The following is a 13,612-nucleotide window of genomic DNA, read 5'->3' as shown; positions in this document are numbered from 1 at the left end:
AACATTGAGCCAAAAACACGTCTTGCAAGATGAAACTCTTTAATGGAACTAGAAAAAAAGAGGGCGAGCCAGCGCTGCCACGTGAGCAGGCGTCAGCTCGTGAGGAGCATCCGTAATGATGATGTTTGGTCTTCCGTAGACGAAGAAAAGGAAGTCACAACAGTGCGCATTTTTTTCCGGCTCATAAAGCACACGAAATATGAAAAATAGCACGTGACTACGCACCCACCCACGAAAGGTGGGAGCGTAGTCTTGACTTGCAACCTCACATTGATCCTGTTTGAGGGCGCTGCTTCCTGATGCGCGCTACAGTCTAGTCACGCGTCATTTCTGAGATTTCGCGGCCTTTCTGTATTAGCCAAAAAAAAGCTAGCACCCAATTAGTACGTTGTTGAATATAGCGCCGTTAGATGTCATTTGAACATGCCTACATATGCCTCATTGACATTTTAATGGTTAGGTGAGTGTTTGTCGAGTTCGAAACATACATGATTTGTTGATATAGTATACAGAAAGTTTGAAAAGAGTAATTTTTGTTTTAAGCGAGAAAAAAATTTTCCAACTTCACAACCACAAGGTGCTGCGAAGTTTTCCTTTGCCTCACCTTCACTGCATAGCACGTCAACGCAGGATTTCAGCGGGGGATTTTCGCAGCTACTAATGCAAGTAACAACTCCTTGTCAATTATTTAAGTAACGATTGCACGGGATCTTCCCCATCGGACCAACAAAGGGCCGGTAATATTCAACCGCTTCATAGTACAAAGAGGTAGAATTTTAATTCAGTCTACGTCCCGCACGACAGTTCCAGGCCGTGGTGTTTGGCTTGTGATAATTAATTTACATGGCCTTGAGTAATATTCAACAGCGTAATTAAATTATAGTCATCATCATTAGTGTGGGTTCACCGTGCCTGTTTGGCACAGTTCACAATGAAGGCGAGTTCCCACCACCGATGAAGACGACGAACACCCATGATGAAGAACAAGTATGAAGAAGGTAAGTTCAGTAGGGTGGCTTGTTGGGCAAGTTGGTACATAGTTCGTCGTAAGGAAATGCCAGCAGCACTAGAGAAATCAGAAGAAACAGAGCCAGGAAAAAAGAGTCAGGAAGAGGTAGGATGCTGGACTAACAACTGACTTTAATTCCATGAAGACGCGAACAACAAACCGAAATGAGCATGCGCAGCAACAACACGGAGGTCCGATTTCTTGACAGTGATAGGTGATAGGTTGCCTGTTAGTGATTCACGGTTGTTGCTGCGCATGCTCATTTCGGTTTGTTGTTCGCGTCTTCATCGAATTAAAGTCAGTTGTTAGTCCAGCATCCTACCTGTTCCTGTCTCTTTTTTCCTGGCTCTGTTTCTTCTGATTTCTTTAGTGCTGCTGGCATTTCCTTACGAACAATGAAGAAGGTAAATGTGTCTAACGAACGCCCACACTAACAGCTTTCGACGATGACAAAGCGCGCACGAAGCAACGTACTTCGCTATGCGCTTTGTCAGCGTCGAAATCTATCCACATCAGCTCAAAGCGGACAACTACAACCACTCCCGTGTCCGCTGGAACCATTTGAGGTAGTTGGCATCAATCTGTACGGTCCGCTTCCTGTGACAGTCACCGGTAATCGATAGATAGTTACAGCTGTCGACCATCTGACACGCTACGCCGAAACAGCTTCCCTAGCTTCTGCATCGGCTTCCGAAGTTGCTGATTTTATTCTCCGAGCCTTAATCCTTCTTCAACAATCAGCGCAAGAACGGACAAGGGACAAGAATGGGAACATAGACGAGCGCTGCCCTTTCTTGTTCCTTTTCTTGTCCCTTGTCCGTTCTTGCGCTGATTGTTGAAGAAGGATTACCAACTAGCCCAGTCTGAAACTTTGCTTAATCCTTCTGCTCCTCGTGTCATCCTTAGCGACCGTGGAAAGGCATTTCTTTCACAACTCGTTGACGAAGTGCTCAAGGCATGCGGCACCACCCACAAAACAAGCTCCAGTTACCATCCGCAAACGAACGGGCTGACTGAACGCTTTCATCGTACGCTGTCAGACATGATAGCCATGTATATCCAGCCGGACCACAAAAACTGGGACGCAATTTTGCCATTCGTGACTTTCGCTTACAATACCTCCGTACAGCGCACAACCGGTTACTCGCCATTGTACCTCGTCCATGGTCGTTTCCCGTCTTCTTTCCTCAACGTTTCCTTCTTCTCTGCGCCTGTTAGACCATCTCCATCCACCAGTGAAGAATACGTGTCCCGGCTGCTTCACTGCCGCCCGATGGCCCGCGTCAACACTGAGGCAAGGCAACAGGACCGCAAGCTTCACTATGATGCATCTCATCGCGCCGTGTCCTTCAGCCCTGGCGATTAAGTGGTGCTTCTTACACCCATTCGCACTCCTGGCTTGTGCGATAAATTTCAATTACGCTTCATTGGCCCCTACACGGTCTTGGAGCAAACGTCTCCCGTCAACTATCGCGTGGCACCCGTTGTTCTCCCAGCGGACCGCCGCTGCCGGGCCGCAGAGATAGTCCACGTATCACGCATGAAGCCTTTCACAAGGCGTTCTTCTTCGCTTTAAAGTGCGGTCAGGATGCCCGCTCTCGCGTGGGGGAGGAGTTAGTGTGGGCGTTCGTTAGACGCATCTACCCTCTTCATACATGCTCATCATCATGGGTGTTCGTCGTCTTCATCGGTGGTGCGAACTCGGCTTGATCGTGATCTGTGCCTCGGGTGTGGTCGCTTCACCGTGCCTTCACGGCCTAATAGAGGTCGCGTTAACCGTTGCGTTCCAATATATATATATATATATATATATATATATATATATATATATATATATATATATATATATATATATATATATATATATATATATATATATATATATATATCACTGTAGGTTAATCGTTCAGTGCGCCAGTTCTCTTCGAGTAATGTGTTATAACACACCGGAGGCGTTGTCTTCCGCAACAGTGAAATAAATATTTATTTCCCAAGAGTTTCGGGAGGGTTGCTCCCTTCGTCAAAAGGTGAGTTCCACTACCGTTGAACTTGCTTCTTTTGCGGCGTCCCACTCGCCCTCAAAGACATTTCAGAGATAGTGAGAGAAAAAATAAAAGGAAAGGAGAGAGAAAAAACGAGAACAGTGTTCACGGCCGAAAGTCGTTACCAGATGCGGACTAGTTTCAACGACTTTCGGCAGTGCAGATTTTCACTTCACGACCCTTCCCGCAGGCGCTATGTCCTCCTCGCCATTTATTTCGTCATACAACATGTGGACAATGTCGGCAGTAAGCGTTTAGCTTATCAGGATTTCGCGCTTTTCGACTACACGCTGGCTGTTATCTCCGCTTGCGCGAAGTGAAATAAGTTGATTGCGCCCGATAGTCACGGGACATAAGGCAGAAAGGGCGTGCGAATGCATGGCAAAGGTTGGTAGAAGACAATTCACAAGTGGTATCCCTCGCATAACAACAAATCGAGAGCTCATTTACTCATGGAATCACAAATTGTGCTGAGAAGAATGGGAAACAGCGGAAGGAAATAGCGTGCTCGTTCTATGCATTTTCACAGGTTGTTTGGACCTTTTAATAACGTGCTCGAGCTTATGACGCGCGCCGACGTAGCTTCACGCCCTTTTGTGCACCCCACTGTAGCTACCAGCGCGCTGGTCGGAACGAAGGATACATGAAGGATTCGAAAAAAAAAAATGCGGCTTTTGATCCGTGGGGCAATAAGCTCCGTTGGTCAGGTCCTTCGACTGTCACACGAAAAAGCGTTGCAGCGCCCCTTTAAAACAAGGACACGCGAGGGCGACACATTTGAGAAATAAAGTGCCCAATATAGCTGATGCCAAAGGAAATCTTTGAGCGCGTACATATGAAGCCCATGTACTCACCCCTGTAAGTTTAGCCTGTCCATGTAGAAGACACAAGATGTAAAGAAGAATGTAAAGGCTGTGCGTCATCCAGAAGTAGCTGTATGCCTTTTGCCGTATTTTTGGATGCGCAAATATAAATATGACGCACATAACAATGAAGAGCAGCACACCCGTGATACCTGGAAGAAATAAAAAGTAACATGAATATATCATTCCACGAGACTGTCAATAAAGTAAAAATTTATGGCTGATTGCTAAGCGGCCGAACCTCGATTAAATGATTGCGAACTCAACTAGTACATATCCACGTTCATTTCTGCTCTGTGGTGCTTTTCTGTCTATGTTTCAACGAAAGGAAACACGAGGACGAAATGGAAGACACCAGGATGTCTTCTTTTTCCTTCCTCGTGTTTTCTTGCGCTGAAACATAAGATATGCGGTCGGTTTTATTGCGAATTGTTTGTTTCTGATTGTACGGTGCTCTATGTGTTCAGCTTCATACTAGGCTCTCGTCATGTGTTAAAAACGCATGCGTCAAAAAAGTGCCTACTCAAGCAGATTTTTCCGTAATAAAGGTTAGCGGAAGTCAGCACTTGTGTTGTCATTTTATTTTCGTGTTGGTCATTTCACCCGGTGTGCGCCGCCATACGCCATAGTGAAGTCAACGAATTGGTTAGTACGACAATGCAAAGCCTGAACTTAATTTTCTCTACGATATTACTTTGTGGACTAGTATATATAAGATGTAAGGAAAGTAGTTTTGTGTCAGATGCAAGCTTATTACAAAAAATAGTTGAGCACGAAATAGTGTACGCACCGGTGACTGTTTGAAATACCCAGAATGTAATAGTAGACTTGAAGTCGGAGCTGCAAAAGAAAGCAGAAAGCGTGTCAGTGGCATTTTGCTAACTGAAGCCACTATTTCTGGGACAGAGTGTAGCGCACCCAACGCAAGAGAGGAAGAGAAATGAATCCCACTTGGCGCGAAGTGTGCGCCTGCGTCGTGGTTTCGCGTGTCTTGCGTCGGCTGCGCTGCACCTTCATCCCGCAAAATGCTATACCAAGAAGCCCAACCAGCCAAATTGAAATGCTCAGTTGTTGGGCTAGTTGGTTCAACATCTTGCATTGGGGAGCGCGGATTTGGTTAGGAAGAAAGACCACACGACAGAAAAGACGCTCACTTGCAACTGAGCTTATTCGAAAAAAAAAAACGTCACACCAAGAAAGCTTATGCGCAGGCGCATTCACAACAGCCACTGTCACAGAAAACTGCCGAATCGCTGGGACATGCGGTAACAATCTAGGATATCTTTAAGGGGGATGCATATGATCATTATTAAGCAATTAACTGCTGTGAAGGAAGTTTGTTTCCTTCATCGTCAAATGCACCGAAGACGCACTGATGCACGCGTCTGTAGCAATCTTAATCTGGTCCTCCTCTTGAATCTCGCCTTCCCTTTGCTCTACACATGACATCTGCCTCCTCGAAAAGTGCTGCGCACCCGCGCTTCCTGCAATGCGCAGGAAGGTGCGCCCCGTCATTCTGAGTCATCAGTGTAGTCGCGCGCTCTCTTAATATATCATTAAGACATCGGCCCGTTTGGCCGACGTAAGCTTTACCGCAACTGAGTTGGATTTTATGTACCACTGTCATATCACAGGGAACAAATGCCTTCTTTTGCATCTTTTCGCACTCTGATTTCTTGGTTTGTTCACCGGCCAGAGCACACAAACGGGAAAGCTTAAAGGGTGCCGTGAAGACGAGGGTTACGCCGTGCTTTAATCCTATCCACTTAAGGTTGTGTGAAATGGTGTGAATTTAGGGCATGATAACATACTTGTTAGGATTCTGTCGTGGTGCAACGGAAGGTGAAGCACCCTTCTTCTTAAGAAGGGAGGATGCCACGGCAACAAGCAAGGTGCAAGGGAAAGCCGAAGCTGAAGGGCTTGAAATCTGGTGGTCGAAGCTACGGCTGACCTTATGAGTCCATGACTTGGTCAGCGCCGACTTGAGGCATGAGGAAGCAATCCCTCTTTTCACTAGTTTAGTATGAGATGAATAAAAGGGTAGAATGGCTTTCTTTGACCGCGGTTTATACTCCCAGGAAATACGGTCGTCTCAATTGAAAAACAGGGCTAAATCTAAGAACTGGATTGTGTCGTTGTCAGGAACTTTCGTCGTGAATGATAATGAGGCCGAACACTGTTTGAAACAGTTCAAGACACCGACAGCGACTTCTGCATAGCTAACATTTATGGGGACTGATATAAAAACAAGAAACTCGTCGACATATCTGCATACTTTTAACACACGTTAAAAGTATGCATTCTTCTCATTCGTTTGTGCTGTACACAATAAATGATGTCCCAAATATTTTGCTTTCTCACGCACATAGAAACGCTATACAAGCCGTCCTCTCCGTTACTCTTAGTGCTGGTGACATCGTGATGCAACAGAACATATTCGTGTACACTACCGCGAAATCCGCCCCACTGCCTCGGCGGATATGTTTCTGTGTAAATCTACATAGGCTAATATTATTTGCAAAGTTTTTCCGCGAGAAAACCACAATATGATTATAAGGCATGCTGAAGTGTAGGACTCCGAGTGAGTTTGACCACGTGGGGCACTGTAGCGTGGTCTTAAGCATGACATGCAATTATTGTCGACTTTTGCCCCGATGTAAGTGCGGCCACTAAGGTCGCGAATCGAGCCGGCGTCCTCAAGATTTGCAGTCTGACACATTAGCTGCTACGCTTCCACGGTGGTGTCTGCACGTGGTCATTATTAACGCGATAAACAGCTCGTTTCACAGAAATTCCGGTGTCGGTATCGGAGTCGTTGGCTGAGAGAGAAAAATTGGCGTTATCCGTGAGCGAAAATTTGTCAGAGATGCAAATACAGAAATAATAAAAATGTCTGGTTTGAGTGGCATTCGAAGTCACGTCTTGACAAGCACGTGTTCTACCACAGAGCCACGTCCCTGCTTGAAAGTGATAATGAAAATAAACCTTATACGAATGTCATGTAAAGAAAGAAAAAATACACCATCTCCAACTAAAGGGAACCATCTGGTGATGCGAAGCAGCGCATGGGTCGACTTAAAGCTCCGTTCATCAAGGGCACCTCGCCCGATGTTAACGCGTCCTTGCAAGTGGAGCACACCATGAATTCACTGTAGTTGCTGTTGCTGTTACTCGTCCCGAACTCTTGTTGGAATACGCCGCGCGGGAGCACGTGGGTTCATCGCGCGTCTGGAGAAAATCGTTCCCCGACGCCTATCACATGATTGCTGAGAGAGTGTAAGGGGGAGAAGCCACAGCGACTTACCCAGCCCTTTACACAGGCCCGAATGCGCCAGCGCGTGCCAGCACGCATGATTCCCGAGCGGACGGTCGCCAAAGGAAGGATGGACACAGCCCCGAGCAAAAGCTGCTCCGCGTCTAAAAACTGGGCAGGGGGCGAAGCATGTAGGGAAGGGTGTTTCAGCTCCCCTAACGTCTTCGGGAAACTGCATCCGTATGCAGCTTACCGTAAGGCGCTGCTTCTACTTCTTCTCTACATGCCCGGTTTCAGTTCCCTGTAGCATGTAGGGAAGGGTGTTTCAGGGAAGGGTGTTTGTTGCCTTCTTCGTTTTTAGTGGACCGGTGGCGAGTAAAGCACAATCACTTTGCAGATATGTTTCAAGAAGTGGTTTTTCAAATCAATGACATTACCGTAGAGATCCACGTTTGTGCCTCTGGTTTTAGAACTTGAGTGCCTTCGTAAATTTCGTCGGGGATTCTGACACCGCTGCTAAGCCAAACAATGTTTTAGGCAGTAACTACGAACCTTTAACTCATAATATGCATAGTATGGACCGGTGGACAGTAGTGGGATTTACTCCATGTTTGTGGCACATACCCGTTTGTGATGTACCGTGACGAAGACATGACATGCCGGCAAGTCGAGACCCTAAGGTGCTTGGCCCCTAAAGTGAGTCTCCATAACGCTCATAATATTGCATGACACAAGCGTATATCGCACCTGGCATGAGAACATGTGAATTGCGCACTGACTGGGTGCTTCAACACTTGCCTGTTCACGCCTGTACCCATTGATAGCACGCTATCGATCGTTTTTAACTTCATATTTTGTCTCGCTGGGAGCGCTTAATGAAAGCTAGCATCATCCATCGTATAAAAGACGAACTGCTTTTGTAGTTTCGCTTTTTGTTTACGTTTCCGCACCGCGGAGGGAGGGTTCAAGTCCCAATTAAGTCGAGAGGGCCGAATGCTGGTAGCTTCAAAGATGGCGTCGATATTGCACGAACCTGCCTCTCGGAAACGGCTCATTTCGGCGGATTCCCACGAGTCTGATTCATATTTTTTTGAGGATGGCAGCAGCGCAGAATCGGAAGATGATTTTGACTCACCAGACTTCAGGACAGACAGCGACAGCACGTGGAACAACCGCTGAACGTCGACAGGTATCCGGCGGTAACATTGGTTTTTCTCTCCGAACCGAGTCGCCACTGCCGCGTTCCATTCGAAAGATATCGGGCGTGTTTTAAAGGTCACAACTGTTATCTGCACGGTTTCAACATCGTTTGGGCCAGACCGCTTGGCAGCGGCTGCTCAGGGAGTGGAGTTTTGCACGAGAACACAACCCGTAGTGGATTCTGGCATTGCGCTCCGTAGTTCCGCGCGGCGTTTCGTCGGAGCCGTCGATTTGTTCGTGCTGTTCTTTACCGGAGAAATAATCACCGAGATGTGAAGCACAACTAATGAATATGCATTGATGCCTACTCTTGAGTGAAATGTACAACAGAAAACGAACGTTTTCAGCGAAACATGCTGCGCAAACCCGTGCTTCGCCGCATCACACAACTGCATTGCGGGACGGAACAATAGCCACGCGGGCTAACGTTTTCTTTCGTATCTAAATAACGGTTACAGATAGAATCCTTACATTTTCAGGGATATTGGATATGACATTTTTGGTCAAAATATTTACTTCAAAATTTCTTTTTGTGTTTGCTTGGTACAAAGCAGCATTGATGTCTTTACAGAGTGTTCTCGTTCTTGCTGAAAGTTTTCGTACTAAAGTGTTTTTTTTTTCTTTCGTAAACTTGTTTAGTAATATTTGCCTAAATTTAATACCATTAGAGAGCGCGTTCCTTGTTCTAGAAATTCTTATCATATATTTTAGTGTCAAAAAGTACGTGTGGCAGTAGAAACTTTTTTTTACTAGAGTATCCAAAAATGACCTATTTTCCCGCGGACAGGAAAGTGTTAATGGCCCACCCATACACAGCACTCAGACATCATCAATCATCATCATCAACTGCAATAGCATTAACAAAGTGTGCAGGTGCGCGTGCTGCCTTCCGAACGCGCAGTGCGTACTTCGCTAATGCGCAAAAAGGAAGAATTACGGCGCAGTGGGCACTTGCCAAATGTACTTGCAGTAGGAATTCTGGGATAGTTTGAAACAGGCAATTTTACGCGCAAATTCGTTCCTTTCCTAGCGGCACGGTTGAGGTGCACAGCGTAGCAAGGCCAATGAATGAAAAGGCGAGCGGGGCCCCATTACACTGTCGCGCTCTACTCTTGAAGGCGAAGCTCAAGAGTCCTTCGAGTTTGTCAAAGTCGCCAATAAAACCGATTTTAACAGCGCATTAAGCAGAATACATAGCGCAGAAGCAAACACGGGACAAGAAGACGACGGGACGAGCGGGGAGGTCTTGGCGGCGTCGGGAGAGGCGTGGCGGAAAGGGGGAAGGCAGTGCCTTGCCTCGAGGGGCTAGAGTGAAGCTTCGTGCAAAGGGGGAACCAATGAGCGGCGCACCAATGGGTGAGGGGCGAGACTGAGGCTCGGCGGAAAGCGACTCAGAGCCCAGCTGTTTGCGAAAACTAGGTCAGTGAGGGGCTCGGTGGAGTACAAAGGAGAGTCTCGGTTCTTCGGAAGTTTTCACTTCCATAATAGCCAAGGCGGCTCGTACTCCCGAGAAAGAAGCCGCCTGACGTAGGCAATAGAACGGCAAGAGACTGAAGAAGAGGGGTGTCGGCGTTTCGAGGGGTTTCGCGGAGTGAAGCTGGCTGAATTTTGCATTCATAACAAAAAAAAGTGAGTTCAGATCGCTGTGTTGCAAGTACCCTGAAGTACCCTCTATTTATTTTGTTTATTTATTGATACCTCAATGGTCCCAAGGGACATTACATGAGGAGTGGGCATCAAAAGTACGAACAAAAGATAGAAAAAAGAAAAAAATACAATAATTAACAACAAACAACAATCAGAAAATGCCAAATACAAAAGACGGCAATGATGACAATTTGAAAGGAAGAAAAAAATATCTATTTACAGAGGTAAGTCCAAAAACAGCAGTATAATATATTACACTAAGTGTTCGGTAGCAGATCGGAAGCGCGCTGCCTCACGGACGAGTGCAACATCCCCCGGAAGGCCATTCCAGTCTCGGGCAGTTCGGACGAAGAATGACTGATGGAATGTAGTGGTTCGGGGTGGCATTACTGCGTTCATGTGGCCTGTTCGAGATGTACGATAAGTCAGTTGAATCGACTGACTGTCACGAGGTATGGTGTGAAAGAATCTGTGGTAGAGGCATAGGCGTGAGATGCGAGGCAAGAGATACTAGCTCCACTTTAGACGTTAGAGACGAAACGCTTGTGTGATAGGAGTACTCGGAAAAACATAAATCTAGCAGAACGGTTTTGAACACATTCGAGAGCTTTAGTGAGATTAGATTGGTGGGGGTCAAAGATAGCACAGGCATATTCAAGTTTAGGTCGCACGAGCGTTTTGTAGGCAAGTAATCTTACGTGTGACTGTGCCATGAAAATATTACGGCGAAGATAACCAAGCATTTTCTTAGCTGAATTCATATAGTGGGTTACGTGATCCGTCGAAGACAAATCTTGTGATAGGTGAAGACCTAGGTACTTGAAGGAATGCACATTAGATAAAATGCAGTTATTAATCTTGTACACGGAGGGTGCGTAGTTAGGTCGACAATGGAAATGTTCACGGTTTCACTGGTGTTCAGTGACATGAGCCATGTAGCACACCAGTCTTGAATACAAAAGAGGTCTTCTTGAAGAGAACAGACGTCGGAGAGGTTATTGATAGGGCGGTACACGACGCAATCATCTGCAAAAAGACGTATTACCGAGGTTACAGCAGATGGCAGGTCATAGATTAGGAAGAGGAGCGGCCTAAGAACAGTGCCTTGGGGTACGCCAGACAGAAGGAGCGAAGTGGATGATGTGTAGTTGTTAGCATACACGAACTGCTTCCGGTTGGATAAGAAACACTCGATCCAGTTGCGAACAAGCGGATGAATGCTTAGGCGCGATAATTTTCACAAAAGACGAGAATGAGGAACCTCATCGAAGGCTTTTCAAAATCCAAGAATACAGCGTCGGTTGGAATATTACAGTCTAAGTTTAAATGAATGTCATGAGTGAATAGAGCAAGTTGGGATTCGCATGAGTGACCTCTCCTGAAACCATGCTGATTGGGATGAAAGAAGTCCACCAAAGTTAGGAAATTAGCAACATGAGAGTAAATGACGTGTTTCATAATCTTGGAGCATATGCTGGCTAGTGAAATGGGACGGTAGTTACCTGGGGAAGACCAGTCACCTTTATTGAAGACTGGAATGACCTTCCCTATTTTCCAGTCGTTTGGCACTGTACCTGTGTCAAGTGAGTGCTGGAAAATGATACAGAGAATAGAACTGCACACATACTTTGTATTTTTTAGCACTTTCGCGTTGATTCTATCTATACCACAGGACGACGAGCACTTCAGGGAGTCTATGCTCTTAACAATGCATTCTGCCCTGAATTCAATACCCTCCATTGGAGGAAAATTGAGATATGGAAAATGCGGTGATACATCTGTACATTATTTTGTGAACACTGAGCAAAACGCTAGATTCAAGGCATTGGGAACATCGGAATCGGCAATGGTTGCATCCGAGTTATCACATAATGAAATGGAACTTTTATTATGAGGCTTAATCGCTTTCCAAAAACGCCGCGGGTTAGACTGCAACATATTTGATATGATAGTGGAATAGAAGTCACTCTTTGCACGTGCTTTTAATGGGTTGTACTCTTTAGCGGCTTCATTCCATTTCGTAACCAGTTCGTAACCAGTAAACCAGTTCGTTTAGCTACTCGAAATATTCGCCTTTTCTTATTATTTAAGCGCTTTAAAGACTCGTTAAACTAAGGACAACGTGCTTTTTCATTTAGAGTAGTAGTCGGGATGTAAAGATTCATTAAACGCAGCATTTCAGCTTTGTATAGTATGCAAATGCTCTCAGTTGATTGCTGCCGATACGTAAGGGCAAGTTTCTCGCGAAAAACAAAGTTCACGGTGAATGCTGGAATACTCGGCCTTGTTGTACAGCGTAACTACTTTTTTAGATTTCCTGCTTTTTAAGACGTTGCAGGGAAAGGTTGCATGGATGACCTTGTGGTCGCTAAAACCACTGATATACGTAAGGAGGGGGGGGCACGTTATCGGGGTGTGACGTGAAAGGAGATCAAAGATGGTTGACGAGTGTTGGGTTATTCGGGTAGGTTTAGTCACCAGCTGCGAGAGGCCAAAAAGCAAACAATGTGTTTACAAATTCGCTAGCCATGTTATTTTGTGCAAGACATGACGCAACATTACTCCAATCTATTGTAGGGAAATTGAAATCCCCGAATAATAATACGGGGGTATTGGGATGCATCGTTGTTAATTCTAACAATGCTTCATGAAAAGACGAAAGAAAGGAGCTATCAGCGGTTGGTGGACGATAGCAACAGGCGAATAACATGCGCGGTGAAGTTTTACATTTACAGCAGAGCACGAGAAGTTTTTACATTTACAGCAGAGCACGATGTGTGGAAATAGCCACACCACCCCCACGGTTATCATCAAAGCGGTCTTTGCGAAAGATATCAAAATCTGGTAGATCAGGAAGAATCTCGGAATCAAGTACGTTAGAGGTTAGCCACGTTTCCGTCAATAGTACGACGTTGCTAGAAGATGATGAGATCAAGGTGCATAACGGATCCCGTTTAGGCATTAGGCTTCGAATGTTAGTGTAGAGCAGCGACAGATCATGCTTAGCACTCTGATTTAGCCTTGATGGCTTTTGCGCTCGTTGCTAGGCTTGGCGTTCGACAACCAACTGCTTAGCCTGATCATAAACGTATATTTTACGGCCACAGATGAGCTTGTCATAACGGAGCTTATACGGGGAGTGCTGCGCTTTTCCAAATTCGATAAGGCGTCTTCTGGCTGAGCGAATTTCCGGGGGAATGTCTTCGCTGATGCCGTAATCAGTGCCTTTCAGCTTACCGCTAGAATCCTTGGCCGTCGTCAGGCACCACGGAAATTTTTCCACAATGAAGCTGTTTGAGCTCGCCGTAATTTAGCTGTCGGAAGCAGAAATGAAGCCAGACATGCGGCAGCAGAGTCGTACGCGAAAAACGGCCAGCGTACAGAAATGCGGGCCTCGAAGGTGTCACACGCGTGCTTGTATGCGCCGTTTCTTTATTTATTTGACAAAAAAAAATGACAGCATATGCACGGGTGAATGATGAAGAGCTTAGGCGAAGCTCCTGAAGCAATCATGGTTACACCGTGAAATGTTCAGTGGTTTTGCCCAGCAGTAATCAAAGCGATACGCCGCTTTGCTTATTTTTCTTTTTCCTTTTTT

The 13,612-nt window shown here is 45.9% G+C and overlaps 1 protein-coding gene across 1 annotated transcript in view; it reads right to left on the bottom strand.

Moving 5' to 3' along the window:
- LOC119386466 (dual oxidase) overlaps positions 1–13,612 on the bottom strand; it is a 348,909-nt gene that overhangs the window by 49,496 nt on the left and 285,801 nt on the right. Inside the window, exons 24-25 of the mRNA XM_037653749.2 lie at positions 4,705–4,754; positions 3,906–4,066 (exon numbers count right to left, since the gene is read on the bottom strand). Coding sequence (XP_037509677.1) covers positions 3,906–4,066; positions 4,705–4,754 — 211 coding nt within the window. The remainder of the gene's footprint in view (positions 1–3,905; positions 4,067–4,704; positions 4,755–13,612) is intronic.

Source organism: Rhipicephalus sanguineus, chromosome 3 (assembly GCF_013339695.2).
Source record: "Rhipicephalus sanguineus isolate Rsan-2018 chromosome 3, BIME_Rsan_1.4, whole genome shotgun sequence".
Lineage (NCBI taxonomy): Eukaryota > Metazoa > Arthropoda > Arachnida > Ixodida > Ixodidae > Rhipicephalus > Rhipicephalus sanguineus.
The sequence above is the reverse complement of the archived record's forward strand: the minus strand, read 5'-3'. Positions and strand labels throughout refer to the sequence as shown.